Below are 13,519 nucleotides of genomic sequence, written 5' to 3' on the forward strand. Positions count from 1 at the left end.
AACTTCTTCTAATGCTACAAAGGGAGGGCTCAGAACTTTGGGCCATGAGAGATCAAGTTCTAACAAAAAGAAGGAAATAGAAGAGCTAGGTTAATAATGACGACTCAGGGCCAAGGACTGTACTCCTTCCCTCAGCACGACCCCATCAAGTAGATACTCATTCTTCCTGCCTAGAGATGAGGAAACTGAGCTTCAGCGAGGGTTAAAATAAACTTGCTTAAACTCCCCAAGGTAGCACAGCGGGTGGAAACGGTCATTAAAACTGGCCTGTTTGATTTTAAAACGAGTCCTGATTCCATACCAGATCCCCTGCACCATCCTAGTGGGACGGTCCGACCACCTTTTTGCTGATAATCTCAAGGATGAGGTGGGCTCACGGACTCAGGGAAGAGATCTCGTTGTGAATGAGGCTGGGGGGCTAAAAGTCACAGGCCCTGAGAAGTTTAGCCTTACAAAGGACAAAATGAAACATGCTTCAGAGACCTGAAAGACGGTGCCCCAAGTGAAGGAAACCTTGCCCACCCCCCCGCCAGGAAGAGGCCCACTTGGAGCTGCTCTCTCGGTCATGGCAACGGTGAATTTGAGGAGTCTTGCTGGGATCCCCAACCACAGCCAGGGCGGCCACAGCACCAGGAGCTGCTCAGGTTTCTGGACAGCTGCCGCTGCAAGCTGCCTGCTGTGGTGAAGCCGGAGGCTCGGTGGCAGCAGCAGCTCTGGCCAAAGGAGCGCAACATCTCTAGGCATCCTGGCGGAAGGATTTCAGACAGCTTCTGAGGGGGTCCGTGAGGACGGGCCAAATGTTTACGGCTCTCACGCCCTCACTAGGGGCTCCCGAGTTCTCCAGACACCGAACAGCAGAGGAGGGGATGAGGAGGACAGAGAAGGTAAACAGGAGGTCATCTGCTTGACCAGGGTGAGATCCTCTGGGGTCTGGCCAGAGAACTATGGAGAGTAACTTCCCAAGGCACACGAGGTGACACTGCCACCTGGAAACAAGGCCAGGCAGGACTCTAACGGAGGGACTGTGGGAAGAATGAGCCACAGAGTCCAGGGAGGACTGGGCCGGATGACACATGGGTCTTTCTCTTCTCCAGTTTCTCTGATAGGAAAGCAAGATAAGGCAGCAGCTGGAAAGTTCAGGGACAACGGGTTTGATTGAAGCAACACACAGGAACCACTCGCTCTCTCTGGGAATTCAGCTGTTTCCCACTCTTGATCTACTTCCTGTCAGGGAGAGGTTTTTCTCCTGACAGGCGTGTCCGGGCCTGCTTTGGGGGGAGACTTCCTCTGGGGACGAGTCCTCCCGGCGCTGGCACAGGCTGCAGAGACCTCGCTGCTGGATGGAGGGTGGGTGCCGTCACTGGTGGCTGTCCCCAGATGCCTCGCCTTTCTCACCTGTCCATTTATTCTTTCCAACCTCTGGCCTTCCATCTGGCCACAGCCACGAGGCCTCTGTGGCTGCCTCAGTGTGGTCAAGACGCTGCTGGATGCCTGGAGTGTTCGAATGAGCACACCCTGGTGGGGAGCTAGTCCTGCGTTTCCTTCTCCTTGTTGAAAATGCACATGCTCCTTTAAAAAACTAACATTTATGAAGCGCTTACTATGTGCCTGGCTCTCTTGTTCAAAGATCTCAGTTACTTACTTGGGAAAGAAAGTGTGAGAGAGAAAGCACCAGACAGGGGAGGGTCAGAGGGAGAAGCAGGCTCCCCGCTAAGCAGGGAGCCTGAGGCGGGGCTCGATCCTAGGACCCTGGGATCCTGATCTGAGCCAAAGGAAGATGCTTCACCGACTGAGCCATCCGGGCGCCCCCAGGCACTCTTGTTCTACATGAGGGATTCTTAGGCCCATTTTACTGAAGCCCAGAGAGGTTAAGTAAGGCACTTGTTCCGTCGAGGTCACACAGCCCGCCCATGGCAGAGCCAGTGCCTGTCCAGGTAGCTCCACAGACCGCACGTCCAACCTTGTGCTCCTGCCAGGCTCAGCCCTCCTGAAGAACTCAAGTTCCGGCACAGGCCGGGCCTCCTGGGGCAGGAGCAGAAACAGCCCCGAGGAGGTCTGCGAAAGGACAGGGGGCTCTGTGCTCCCTTCAAAGTGGCAGACACAGGCCCAGAGCTCAGAGGAGGCCGGCGCTGGGAACACAATGGCTGGCCGGCCTGGCCCAGCCTGGCCTCATGTGGGAGGTAAGCCGGAGGCTCCTAGACCAGAAAGCTGAACAAAATCAGGAGCTAGACGAGGCTAGCACATGCAGGAGAGAGCGCACCCAGGGGCAGGTCCCCTTCACTGACTGACCTTCACAGAGCGGAAGGTTTCAAGGGAAAGGCACATTATCAGAGGATCCACAGTTTCATTGATGTCTAAAAACAATTTAAAGCCTTGGGCTGATCAGCCCCCAAAGCCAACCTCTGCAGCCCCTCAAAGCTCTGCTCTCCCAGATAATCACAAGCCCCGGGCTGCAGGGAGCCCGCGGGCGCTGGAGAAGGCCAGGCCTGGAGGACCAGGGCTCAGGTGGTAGGAGCTGGTGCCGTCCCGCAGGCCAGGAGGCCAACGCCCTGAATCTCCCAATTCTTCCCTTCCCTTTGAGAGATGCCAGCCACTGGGGCGCCGACGCCCCACCCATGGGCCTTGGTCACGGCTCCCGCTGTAGGACCAGCCACCCTACAGCACTGCTGAAACCTAAAGCGGCCTCAGGTTCCCGCCCTCTGGGCGCTCCCCCAAGGCCACACTCCCACCTGGCCTGCTCCCTGCCTCTCCTGGGCCTCCCTGGGCCGTGCGCTTGAGTGACACTCCGTGCCAAACCAGATCTCCTCTGTCTCATCTCCGTATTCTCCACAGGACATAGTCAGTGACAGAGGAGACGCTTCATGAAATTCGTTTTTATAAAAAAGTGTAACGGTTCAGTTCGCAGTTGCCTCTTGCTGAGTAAACGCCTGGCTCTGGCAGGCGGGCGGCCACACACTTCCCCTGGCCTTTCTCTCCCCCTGTGATCTCTCTTCCTTCCCTGTGTGTCTGGGTCACTTTTCCTATGGTCCATTTTTGTACTGAGTTTGGGTTTAACCTTTATAATTTGTCCACTGTGTCACAAGGCACCTCCCAAGGGGCACGTCCCGCCCTGGGAAGTCTGTGCTCCGATTTTAGAACCTTCTGCGGACGAGCCCGTGGCGGGTTCCAGCCGTGAGCCGCGGAGCAGGCCTGGAGATCTGCCGTGACTCAGGACCAGTGAGGCCTCTGGAGGAGGAGCAGGTACCTGGGAGTTGCTCTCTCAGTCCTACTTACCTGGACGAGTTTCTGGCCCAACAAGGTGACTCTGGTCAAGGGTAAACGCTATTCTGTATCTAGAATGTAATGAGAACAGTGCACTTTGTTGGCTTTCTCTCTGCCCCGTCAGCAACAAGACAGAATGATGGCACCGAGCAAAACACCCCGGGGACGGAAAGGCTGAGCTGTGTGAGGGAGACACGGCGGAGGTGCAGTATGGGCTTGAGGGCAGAACTTTCCTAAAAGCCGTGGACGAAACCTGCCCTCCTGTTCGCAGTGACTTTCAGAATATATTTAATAAATTTCAAACACCAGTGACCTTGAAAATAAACAGGAAGATCATGTCTACAAATGTCAACAATCTTCTTAGAACTCTGTTGTTTGCTGCATCAAGATGTTCTTCACCTCCACTGAGGACGCGGCGGGACCGCAGCCCACAGTCCCATTACCTTACACGGTGACGCCTCAAAACTGGGATGTGGCATCAAGCAGGCATCTTCAATCTAAAGATGGAGATGCCAGACCACAGACGGGAGCCGGCGCAGAACCAGAAGATGTGACTCCCGATCGTCAATGACAGTTCCTGCCCCTTGGGTCCTCCTTCCTCTGGATCAGGGTGGACAGACCAGAGAACACACTTCTTCGATTCCAACAGGCTTCCGATAGCCAGACACACGATCCCTGCTGAAGCAAGACCTCCTGGCAGAGCCAAGCCACGGATGCGAGGCAGAGAATCTCCCAACATGCAGCTCTTGATGGCTCGAGAGACCAAGAAGAGACCAGAAGCAGCACTGAGGCCTTGGCTCTGGGCCAGGTCACGGCCGGATGCTCTGAGGCCTTCTCCCATGTGGTGTGTGCTCAGAGTCACGGGCCCGATTCCGCCGCGATCTCAGTCAGATAACCTCTTAGCTCCAAACTCGCATCACCATGAAAACAAAACGCTGAAGTCTGCTTGAGATCATTTTTGCTCTGATTAAAATTTTTATTGAAATCTCTCAAATGTTACCAAGAAATAATTTTTGCAAAAGGGGGGGGGGGGGGATAGCTAACAAGCAAATTCAGCATGGGAGCTCCCTCTGCTGGTCTGCAGTAGGCTGGTATGTTACAAACACATTCCCAGAGACAAATCTAATTTGCTGGAGAAGTGGACAAAAGACAGGTGTGTTGGGCTTTGCCTCAGGAGAGAAACACTAGAAGAAAAAAAAAATCCAAGTCTCAAAACAGAGCACAACATTGCTAAGAAAAGCAAAATAATATAAAAGCTTCTCCAAAGACATACAGTAAGATCTCCAAACAGAACTGGAATCATCCACTAAGGGAACGCTTCATTTTTGTCTTCCCCACTGCTCTACCTCCAGTTAATAAGAACTTCTCTCGGGCCCTTTGGGTGAAGGTTAAGTTCTGATTCCCTTGTCTTTGCCTCCACGTCTCTTCTTACCGGCTTCTCATCTACTTAGAGAAGAAAGATCCAGGGAGTCAGTGGAGTGAGGCCTTTCCAAAATTCCAACAGAGAGTAAGTCTTTGGTGAGCCAGCACTGAGGCGTGGAAAGAGCAAGGCCTGGGAGTCAGGTGACCTGGCTCCGGTCATGGCAGAGCCACTCGCGACTTTCAAGAACTCTCCATCTTCTCCAGTCTCTCTCCTCAACTGTAAACTGGGCCAGACCTGCTGGATCGGTAAAGCCTCTACCAGTTCATTCTAGGATTCTCATCTTGGACAAAGACATTTAAATAACTGTATCTGTTCATGAGCCTTTAGGACACAGAACCCAAGCTTGCACTGAGAAGGACTCCAAACAAGTTTTGGGGTTGAGCACAAGGATCTCACTGATTTCAGATGAAAGTTCCACCAACTTGAGGACCGACGTGGCGGAGTCAAGTGGATTCCAGGTTGGGAAAGTCTCAGGATCAAGGAAGAGCTCCCAGGGGAGGGTGCCGCCACGGGCAGCACATCCCACTAGGTCAAATGGTTGAGTCCATCTAATCTTGGCACTACCTCTAACCTCTCTCACGATGGGCATGGGCTTTCTAATCTCTTAAATCTCTTCAGTTCCTTCTCCCACACACCCCCAGATATACTCTGGAATACATCCATTACATGAAGCCTACGCAAGTTACCCGGATGTTAGTAAGGCCCCAGAGCCATCATTCCCAGTCTTTTCTGGCCACTGTCCATTCTGGCTTTCCCAGGGCAATGGTGTAAGGCTCTGCAGCCGATTAACAAAGCCAAGGATACTCAGAGTACTCTGCACACATGGCACTTTCCATGGCATTAGGAACATTCGCCTCAACTGTCAGTTTATCTACACTTAGGCAATCTAGGAAGAGCAGTGAAGACATATCCACCGACGGTGGGGGCAGACCCACAATCAGAGGAGGCCTGAGTCACTCCCCATCATCTACAAAGTTCTCCCCAAGGCCACTGCAAACATTTAGACGACTCAGCAGAAGATAGCCACAGGTTGTGTTTTATCCCCTCTCCCTCCGCTGCCCTGTGAGGAGACCGAGTGCTGATGAGGACTGAGGGGGAAGCAGCAAGGGGAAGGGAAGGGAAAGCGGAAAGCACAGCTGATTTGGACCCTGGGCCTTCCGGCTCTGAATCCCAGGGCTGCCAGCTGCTCTCACCACTACCATCTACCTTTCCCTCGCTCCTGGTACAGCTTTCTACCTCCTTCTGCCAACACCGAGGGTCACCACTTCGGGGGCCCAGGCACCAAGGTGTTGTCTTTGTAGTTTGCCCGCATGGTGCCTGGGAGGCTGGGCCATGCGCATGTGCACACAGCCCGGAGAGCTTGGCCCAGACGGCCGGACATCTATGCAGCCAGCACCACGCCTGACCTTGCAGCTGCGAGGACAGAAGCTAGGGGCTGTCTGTCCATGCTTTAGACGACACCATGGGCTCCATGCAACACGGAAGAGTTCTCGGTCAGAAAGAGAAGTTCTCTGGGAAGCTGTGTATTTCGTCCACCCTTGTAAATAAACACTAAGCGAAAAAAACACCCCACCTGTCTGTCCAGGCCAACAGTGTTTTCGAAACCAGGTGCCCCTGCTTCTAGAGGAGTTACACGTGCGCTAAAACGAATGCCATCTACGTGTTCTCTTAGGCGCTGCCAGCCGTCACCCCGAATCCTCACCTTACTTCATTACTACTGCCTGTGCTAAGAGCAAAAGTGACAGCCACATTTGTTTACAAGGGGAGAGGGACGGTTGGTACGTACGTAGTAATCTTTGTGAAGAAATGAGGACGTTTATTTAACTAAGAAGGGAAGCGGGTCCAAAGAGAGACCTTCGCCTTGACCTGGAATTATGTTCTCCACACTACACTGTACCTCCTTTTCTAAAGGTGGAAAAAAGGAACCCTTCACCCTTCCTGTAACATCTGCAAGCTAGCACACAGTCCTCCTCGAAGCTTCCACCTTTCCCCTCTGGCCGCTAGCTCTCCTAGGACACGGGAGCAGAGATCTCTGCACACACACGTACACACGGACAGACTCCGGCAAGCAACTCGCCTCCCTCGGCAACCCCTTCTGCACAACCAGGCAGGCGCAACTACGTTCTGGGGATGCCTTCAGGCTGGCTGGGGGCTTGGGGGTGGGGGTGGTACCTGCGCCCCGTCTCTCGTGTGTGGTATGAGGGTGAGATCATTAGGGAAGAGAGAGGTGTCATTTGGGGCAAACATCAGGCAGTGGGTGATATCATTGCTGGCAGACGGTCCTCGAGTCCCGGAGGAGTGTCAGCTTGATTTAGAGGGGAATCATTAATCTCCGGAAGGGGGTCTGTTAGCCGGACAGGTGTTAGTTGTACGGTGTGCTCCGGGGAACCGGGCTGGAGAGGACCGGGGGTGGAGTGAGTGGCGTCGTGGCCGATGGGCATCAATTACCTGGGCATGCAGTGAAGCGGGGTAGGTGAAAGCAGGAGGAGGTAGAGCAGGCGCTAACTCCGCTGGGTACAGAGGGTACGGGGCCCACACTTCAGGGCTACTGGGGTAAAGTGCAGGCACTGTGAGCTCATCTGCAAGAAAAGAATAAGGGAAGAGTTAGTGGTCACCAAACAGCGGCTTTCAAATCAGAAACAAAACACCGAACGACCCCGAGCCCCCCGCAGAGCCAGAAGTCAAATTACTCTCATGCTTTCAATAACCTGTGGCTTCCGGTCCCCGAACGCCAAGCAAGGGACCGGGGAATACAAAGTGGAAAAAAAAGCGGCAGCATCTGCTGCCTGTAGGGCCTGCTGGGATCTCGGGCCTGGGCTCTGCCGGGACGCTCTGATGTCCTTCCAACCGTAGCTGGGGGACCACGGGAACAGTGGGGATTTCCTGCCCCAAACCGCACACGTGGCCCACAGAGGGACAGAAGAAGAAAGAAAACCGGCAGGACACATCCCGTGAAAACCCACTGCAGAACCTTCGGGAGGACATGGCCGGGCCACGGCAGGACCAGAGCCACGGCAGGACCTCTCTGTTTATCAGTGTCATCCCTACCGACAAACACACCATGGCCCCCGAGCACGGGGTGGCCACTGTGCCCGCGGGGCACTGAAGATGTCAAAAATGCTGAGAATAGAAGTGAAACAGCCTGGAGTATCCTGATTAAAGTTAAACTCCACGCAGATGCCAACTAGAACATTCGCAGTTGCTGCTTACACGGACTTATTTTCTAGGGGGAAGAAAGCGAGTTGTGTTGCCAACGGACTGGTCCGAATCCGATTCCATTCAGGTCAAGCTGCAGTTTCCCAGACTGAAGGGCGAGCGCCCGGGGCTGCGAATGGATCAGGAAGGGATCCATTAAAGCAACAGCAAACACGTGAGGGAGCGTCTCAGCGGAGAGAAAAATCATCTCAGTCGATAGTCACCAGTCTGGGCTCCCGAGCAGTGATCTCAGCACGCTTTTATCACCTGTCAAAGCTGCAATCGAGCCGGCCAAGCGTGCTACCCGGGCTGCGAAGGAGTCGGGAAAAGGCGACCGTCCTAAAGCCATTAGTGACTCTGCCGTTCAGGACTTTCCAGAAGTCTAGAGTACACGTGACCCAAGGTCGAAAGAGTCATTTCACTCCTGCCCGCGTGTAAGAAGCCACCCCAGGCCTGCTCACTCTGGGTCTCCCTCGTCCTCCCCAGCCTCCCCAGCCTCCCCCTCCTCCCCCAAACTATGGCTCTGGGCAGCGTTTCCAGTATGGGAAAGGGGCTAGAAATAGGAAACGTTCCCGAGCGTGACGTGGGGACTGCTCTGCGGAGCACCCGGAAAGCAGCTGGTCTTATGGGTGCACAGGGACCTGGTGAGGTTTCCACGGCGAGCCAGCAAGGCGAGAACTACGGAAAAGACGACGGGGAGCCCAGGGCTGCCGGAGGACTGTCCATTCAGAGGGCCACTCGGGGGTCCCAACAGTGTGGACTGCTACACTGTGGCTGCCCGGAGTCCCCGGCTCCTTCTCTCAACAAGGCAGTTACAACGTCCTCTTCGGCTTGGGGAGGAGAGCGCAGACGGTTAGCTTGGACTGGAGAGCCTCGCCCACAGGGAGGACTCCTCCTTATTATTCGAATAGGAACACAGTAGCATCCCAAGCTTCTTCAAACCGTCAGGTCTACACCACCCATTTCCAGTTCTAGGCTGCGTAGTTTCAGTCAGAAAATTCCTACGGAGGGGTTGGGAGAACGCTTCGCAGACCCCTGTTTCCGGTCACGGCGAGACCGTATGATTCCCCTTAGAGCGACTCTTGAGGGAGCTCCGCTCGCGGAAGCCAACTGCTGTCAGAACCCAGGCCTCGGATTTTAAACAAACAACCGCTCCCAGGAACAGTGAGCTATTACTGTCGTCGGTGGTACTGTTATTTCAGCTACCATGCTATTTGAAGACATTGAGTCTTTAAAAAAAAAAAAAAAAGTGAAGACTGTCTCAGGACCTAGTGCACAAATGTCTTAGCCCGGGTTGCTCAGCCCCACCTACTGCGACGGCAGACGACTCTGACTCCGCCATCAGACAGGACGAGGCAGGGCCTGCAGCCTGATGGCAGCAGCACTTCCTCATCCTGTGGCCGCACAGGAACTGGCCAAGCTGGGGGTGCTCGAACCTGATCCACTTTCCTTCAGAATTTTAAAAAATGAAATGAGAGGTCTCTCGAGATCCCTGACCCGGAAGAGGTACGTAATGGGGATGTATGGAGTGTGGAGTCGGGATTTCAATCTCAGCCTTGACGGATGGGATTGATGATTCCTAGGCATTTCCACACCCAAAGCTGCTGAGTAACAGGAGAAATCGGGTAAGGGAAGAGGAGGCGAGAGAGAGACGGGAGTGAACGCACGTCTGATCGGGGCGCTCCTACCTCTCCACACCTGTCCCTTCTCCCCGTGAGGCGTCTGGAGTTCTCATAAATGTCAGGAGACGTGCAGCACAGAGTGCGCCGGCCAGGAGGAGGGTGAGGACGGCAGTGAGAAGTTCTCACGACAAGTTTCCAAGGGTTGACTAGTGAGAGCCCAGGACGGGAGGATCCAGGTCGTAACCAAGTCAGCAACCCTGGGGCCAGCTCTGAGACTAGCATTTAGTGTGCAGTACTGTTCGTTGGGCCGAACAGTACCTGGTGGAAAATTCTCAAAGTTGTTTAAAGATGCGCCACTGTTTTATTAAAGGAGCTAAAGAAATATCCACAGGAACTAGATCGAAAATTTTCCAATCCGTTCAGTATTGGTCACACTAAAACAAAAATGAAAAAAACAGCAAACGGGCAAAAGGAGGCTCAAACCAGAACAAATTCGACAGAACAATGATTTTCAAAGTTCAAAATAAAAGCCGTGGAACCCTTTCTTCAAACTGATTTTTCCCAGAATCCTTTTCTAATTTTTTTTAAAAAATTTTATTTCTTTGAGAGAGAGCAAGAGAGAGCGCGCACGCATGCATGGGCACAAGCAGAGGGGAGCGTCAGAGGGACAGGGAGAGAAGCAGGCTTCCCACTGGGCAGGGAGTCCTATGCGGGGCTCCATCCCACACCCTGGGATCATGACCTGAGCCTAAGGCAGATGCTTAACCGACTGAGCCACCCAGGCATCCCAAAGTATAGCAAATTTTAGTCGACTTAGTGGTGTTGGGGTCGAGGGACAACCTCAACCCCCACGACAGCCCTGAAGGTCTGCGAGGGTTCCAGAGAACAGTCTGAAAACTGCTCTTAGGGACTAACTGGAAAGGAAGCGCCTCTTCCAAGTCTCTGAAGACTGAGCTCACACCTACAGCTCCGGGAAACCCACCTGAGAGAGGGCCATGAGCCCCTGGAGCAGGAGGAAGAAACCAAAAACACTGCAGCAAGTGGGACAGAAGCCAACAGGCTCTCCTAACACAGGCTCCAGCCCCTGAGGTCCCTCAGAATGCTGCAGGGTCCTCCAGTGCAGGGTTCGGGCCTCGCAAAGGGCAAGAAGATTGGAGGTGGGAGGTTTAAGAGGTGAAATGAAAGGCAGAAAGGGGACTAAATCAAGTCAAGCTATTTGCTCCTTCCTCCAAGCTCCCAAACCCTCTCTTCCCTGGACGAGAGTGCCCAGAGTGCGCCAAGGCCGGGAGTCCTTGTTGCTCGGGGTGCGGCCGCAGCACCAGTAGCAGCACCTGGGCGCTCGGGAGACATGCAGGTTCTCAGCCCTCCGGCAGGCCCCCGAATGAACAGTTCGGCCAGCCCGCCCGGGGAATCTGATGTCCGCCCACCTTGGGGAACCCCTGCCTGAAGCTGTCTTCTTGGCTCTCTTATAGGATCATTATCCTGCATTTTGTTGGCCAAGAGCTCACAGCACTGTTTGTTAGATCAGTGGATGACACACTCCCGCAGAGAATTTGCATGATTCTGGACTTGCTTTGTGAGAGAAACGGGAGGGTCAGGGCAACACAGGCACAACGGGCACCGCGGGACCAGGACAGGATCACGCCTGCGGGAAAGCCGCCCTCACGGACGCCTCCACTTCACTAGGAGGCTGAGGACTCTGAAAACCCACAGCCTCTCCTGTGACAGAAGAGGGCAATAAACTGAAGGAGCTTTTGCCTTTGCGTTCTCTTCCTGGTCACCAGTACGGTGTTGAGAAAGGTCCAACAGCAGAAGAGACAGGCAGGCCTTCCACAGCACAAGCCCCTCACACGGACGACCCCGCTGAAGGAGCCGACGGCGGCATGGCTCAGGGGGGCTGCACCTTCCTCAGTCTGCCTGTCCTGCTAAGACCTTAATAGGGTGGGAGGGCTGAAGAAAGGGAAAGTTTGCTGCTGTGGACCCAGTGGGATGACTAGAGCTGGGGGAGGGGGTGAGACCCCCCCTGACAAGAGAGGCTCCCGGCCCTCCTGCATGAGCCAGGCCTTGGCGAGCAGAGGGCTCAGGAGGCCAGAGCTTTTTGTCTAGGCCTAATCGGACCCTCTCCTGAGAAGGTGGGTCGGGCCTTTCCCACTGCCCCAGAACCCCCCTACATCCTTTCTCCTTTAGCACCTCTGAGGATAAAGTTTAAGATTTTTTTTTAAATATTTTTTATTTGTTTATTTTGAGAGACAGATTGAGAGAGTGCATGAGAGGGGAGGTCAGAGGGAGAAGCAGACTCCCCATGGAGCTGGGAGCCCCATGTGGGACTCCATCCTCACGATCTGAGCCGAAGGCAGTTGCTTAACCAACTGAGCCACCCAGGCGCCCTTTTTTAAGATTTTATTTATTTATTTGACAGACAGCGATCACAAGTAGGCAGAGGCAGGTAGAGAGAGAGGAGGAAGCAGGCTCCCTGCTGAGCAGAGAGCTCCATGCGGGGCTCAATCCCAGGACCCTGGGATCATGATCTGAGCCGAAGGCAGAGGCTTTAACCCACTGAGGGACCCAGGCGCCCTGAGGATAAAGTTTTTGAGCACTCCCACTATACATCTGAATAGGCCCTTTTCTCAGCACAAAATATGCAACCAGAAGAACTCAAATCAAATTCTGAAAACAAGGACTATAAACTCCCCCAACTCCACCTTTCAATCCCTTTGGAAAGAAAAAACTGCAGTGCCTGAGGTCAGTTTAAAGCAAAAAAGCTGGGGAAGATCAGCTAGTCTGCCTTTTCATCTTGGATGAGGAAACCGAGTTGCAGAAAGGTGAAGCTTCCAGTCTAAAGTCACCAAAACAAAGATGAATGACTCCCAGAAACAAGGGCAAGAGGAACAAGGACAATCCTTAATGAACTTAACCTGAGTACAGTTGAGAACGCAAGTTCCAAGAACTTCAAGTCAGTATTTACTTTGCCTCTTGGGTATTTTCATTTGGAAATATTCCACAACAATCTCATAGTCAACGTGTCTGTAACTCAACACAGTCCCTCCAACTGTCTGTCCTCTTTGGTTCCAGATTTCAGTAAAAGACGCCACTCGGTTGCCCAAGCCATGGTGGCCGGGTAGTTCCCCAAGGTCCCACCATCCACTCTGATCTTAATTACCATTGCTGGGTTTCTGAAAGGGCCTCCTTACAGTCCTGGCAGCCACACTGCAGCCAGGACAACATTTAAAATACACAATTCTGCAATGTCACTCTCCTGCTTAAAACCCTTCTAGGATTTCTCCTTGCTCTCAGGACAGTGTCTGAACTGTGGCTACCATGGCCCAGAAGACCACACGTGATCCTGCCATGATCTTCTTTGAGACCTGCCTCTCACATGGCTCACCATCACGGGCTAGGACCAGCCCTTTCCACTGCGAGACCATGCCTGGTTCTCCCCCACTTCCAAGCCAGGGGCATTCCTCTCTCTCCTTTCAGCGGGCTAAACCCTTACTTATTCTTCAAAGGACTCCACTTAGATGTCCCATAGGTAGGTGGAGGGGACGGGGGGAGCACTTTCTCTTTTTCTGCTGGGTCTTCTATCTCCAGGCTGGGCTGTACCTCCAAGACTGCAAGTTCTCGCTCTTTGCCCACCCAGCACTTAGCACAGAGGGTCAGCAAGTATCAACAAATCAACCATTTGCTCTATACTTGATAAAACCAATGGAGAAGGAACATAATTTCTATCTGGCCCTTTGGAGGCAATGATCAAATTGTAGGTTAATTCAATTCTATGTGGGAGAAAACTAGACACAGAAAGAGGATACACGTGAGAGCACGTAAATGTGACTTCATTAATAAGATTACATCTCAATCTGGTCTTAATAACACATTATGTTTGCATACATTTTTATATACAACTAAGAGTGTGTAGGTCCATTATCATTTTGGATACCCATTAAAAGCTCTGCGGAGAAAAGGGCAGAAATGGGTGGTCTCATTTTATCAATGAGAAAATAACCTATCCATGGTCTCATAG

At 53.2% G+C, this 13,519-nt stretch overlaps 1 protein-coding gene across 6 annotated transcripts in view; it reads right to left on the reverse strand.

The window, feature by feature from the left end:
- Window positions 1-13,519, reverse strand: part of RBPMS (RNA binding protein, mRNA processing factor) — a 170,304-nt gene that overhangs the window by 17,211 nt on the left and 139,574 nt on the right. For 4 of the 6 annotated variants that reach the window (XR_004384085.1, XR_004384087.1, XR_004384088.1 and 1 more), the window contains exon 6: window positions 7,133-7,263. The exons of 1 other annotated variant lie outside the window; for it this stretch is intronic. Coding sequence is in view for 2 of the 5 variants with exons in the window: in XM_032869959.1 (XP_032725850.1) it covers window positions 7,133-7,263 (131 nt within the window). In the remaining 3 variants the exon portion in view is untranslated. Of the gene's footprint in view, window positions 1-4,209; window positions 4,446-7,132; window positions 7,264-13,519 lie in introns of those variants that run through there. One more of the 6 variants, XM_032869958.1, reaches the window with a different exon arrangement.

The sequence above is a fragment of the Lontra canadensis genome, unplaced genomic scaffold, assembly GCF_010015895.1.
Source record: "Lontra canadensis isolate GAN:19392208 unplaced genomic scaffold, GSC_riverotter_1.0 scaffold39, whole genome shotgun sequence".
In the NCBI taxonomy this organism is placed as follows: domain Eukaryota; kingdom Metazoa; phylum Chordata; class Mammalia; order Carnivora; family Mustelidae; genus Lontra; species Lontra canadensis.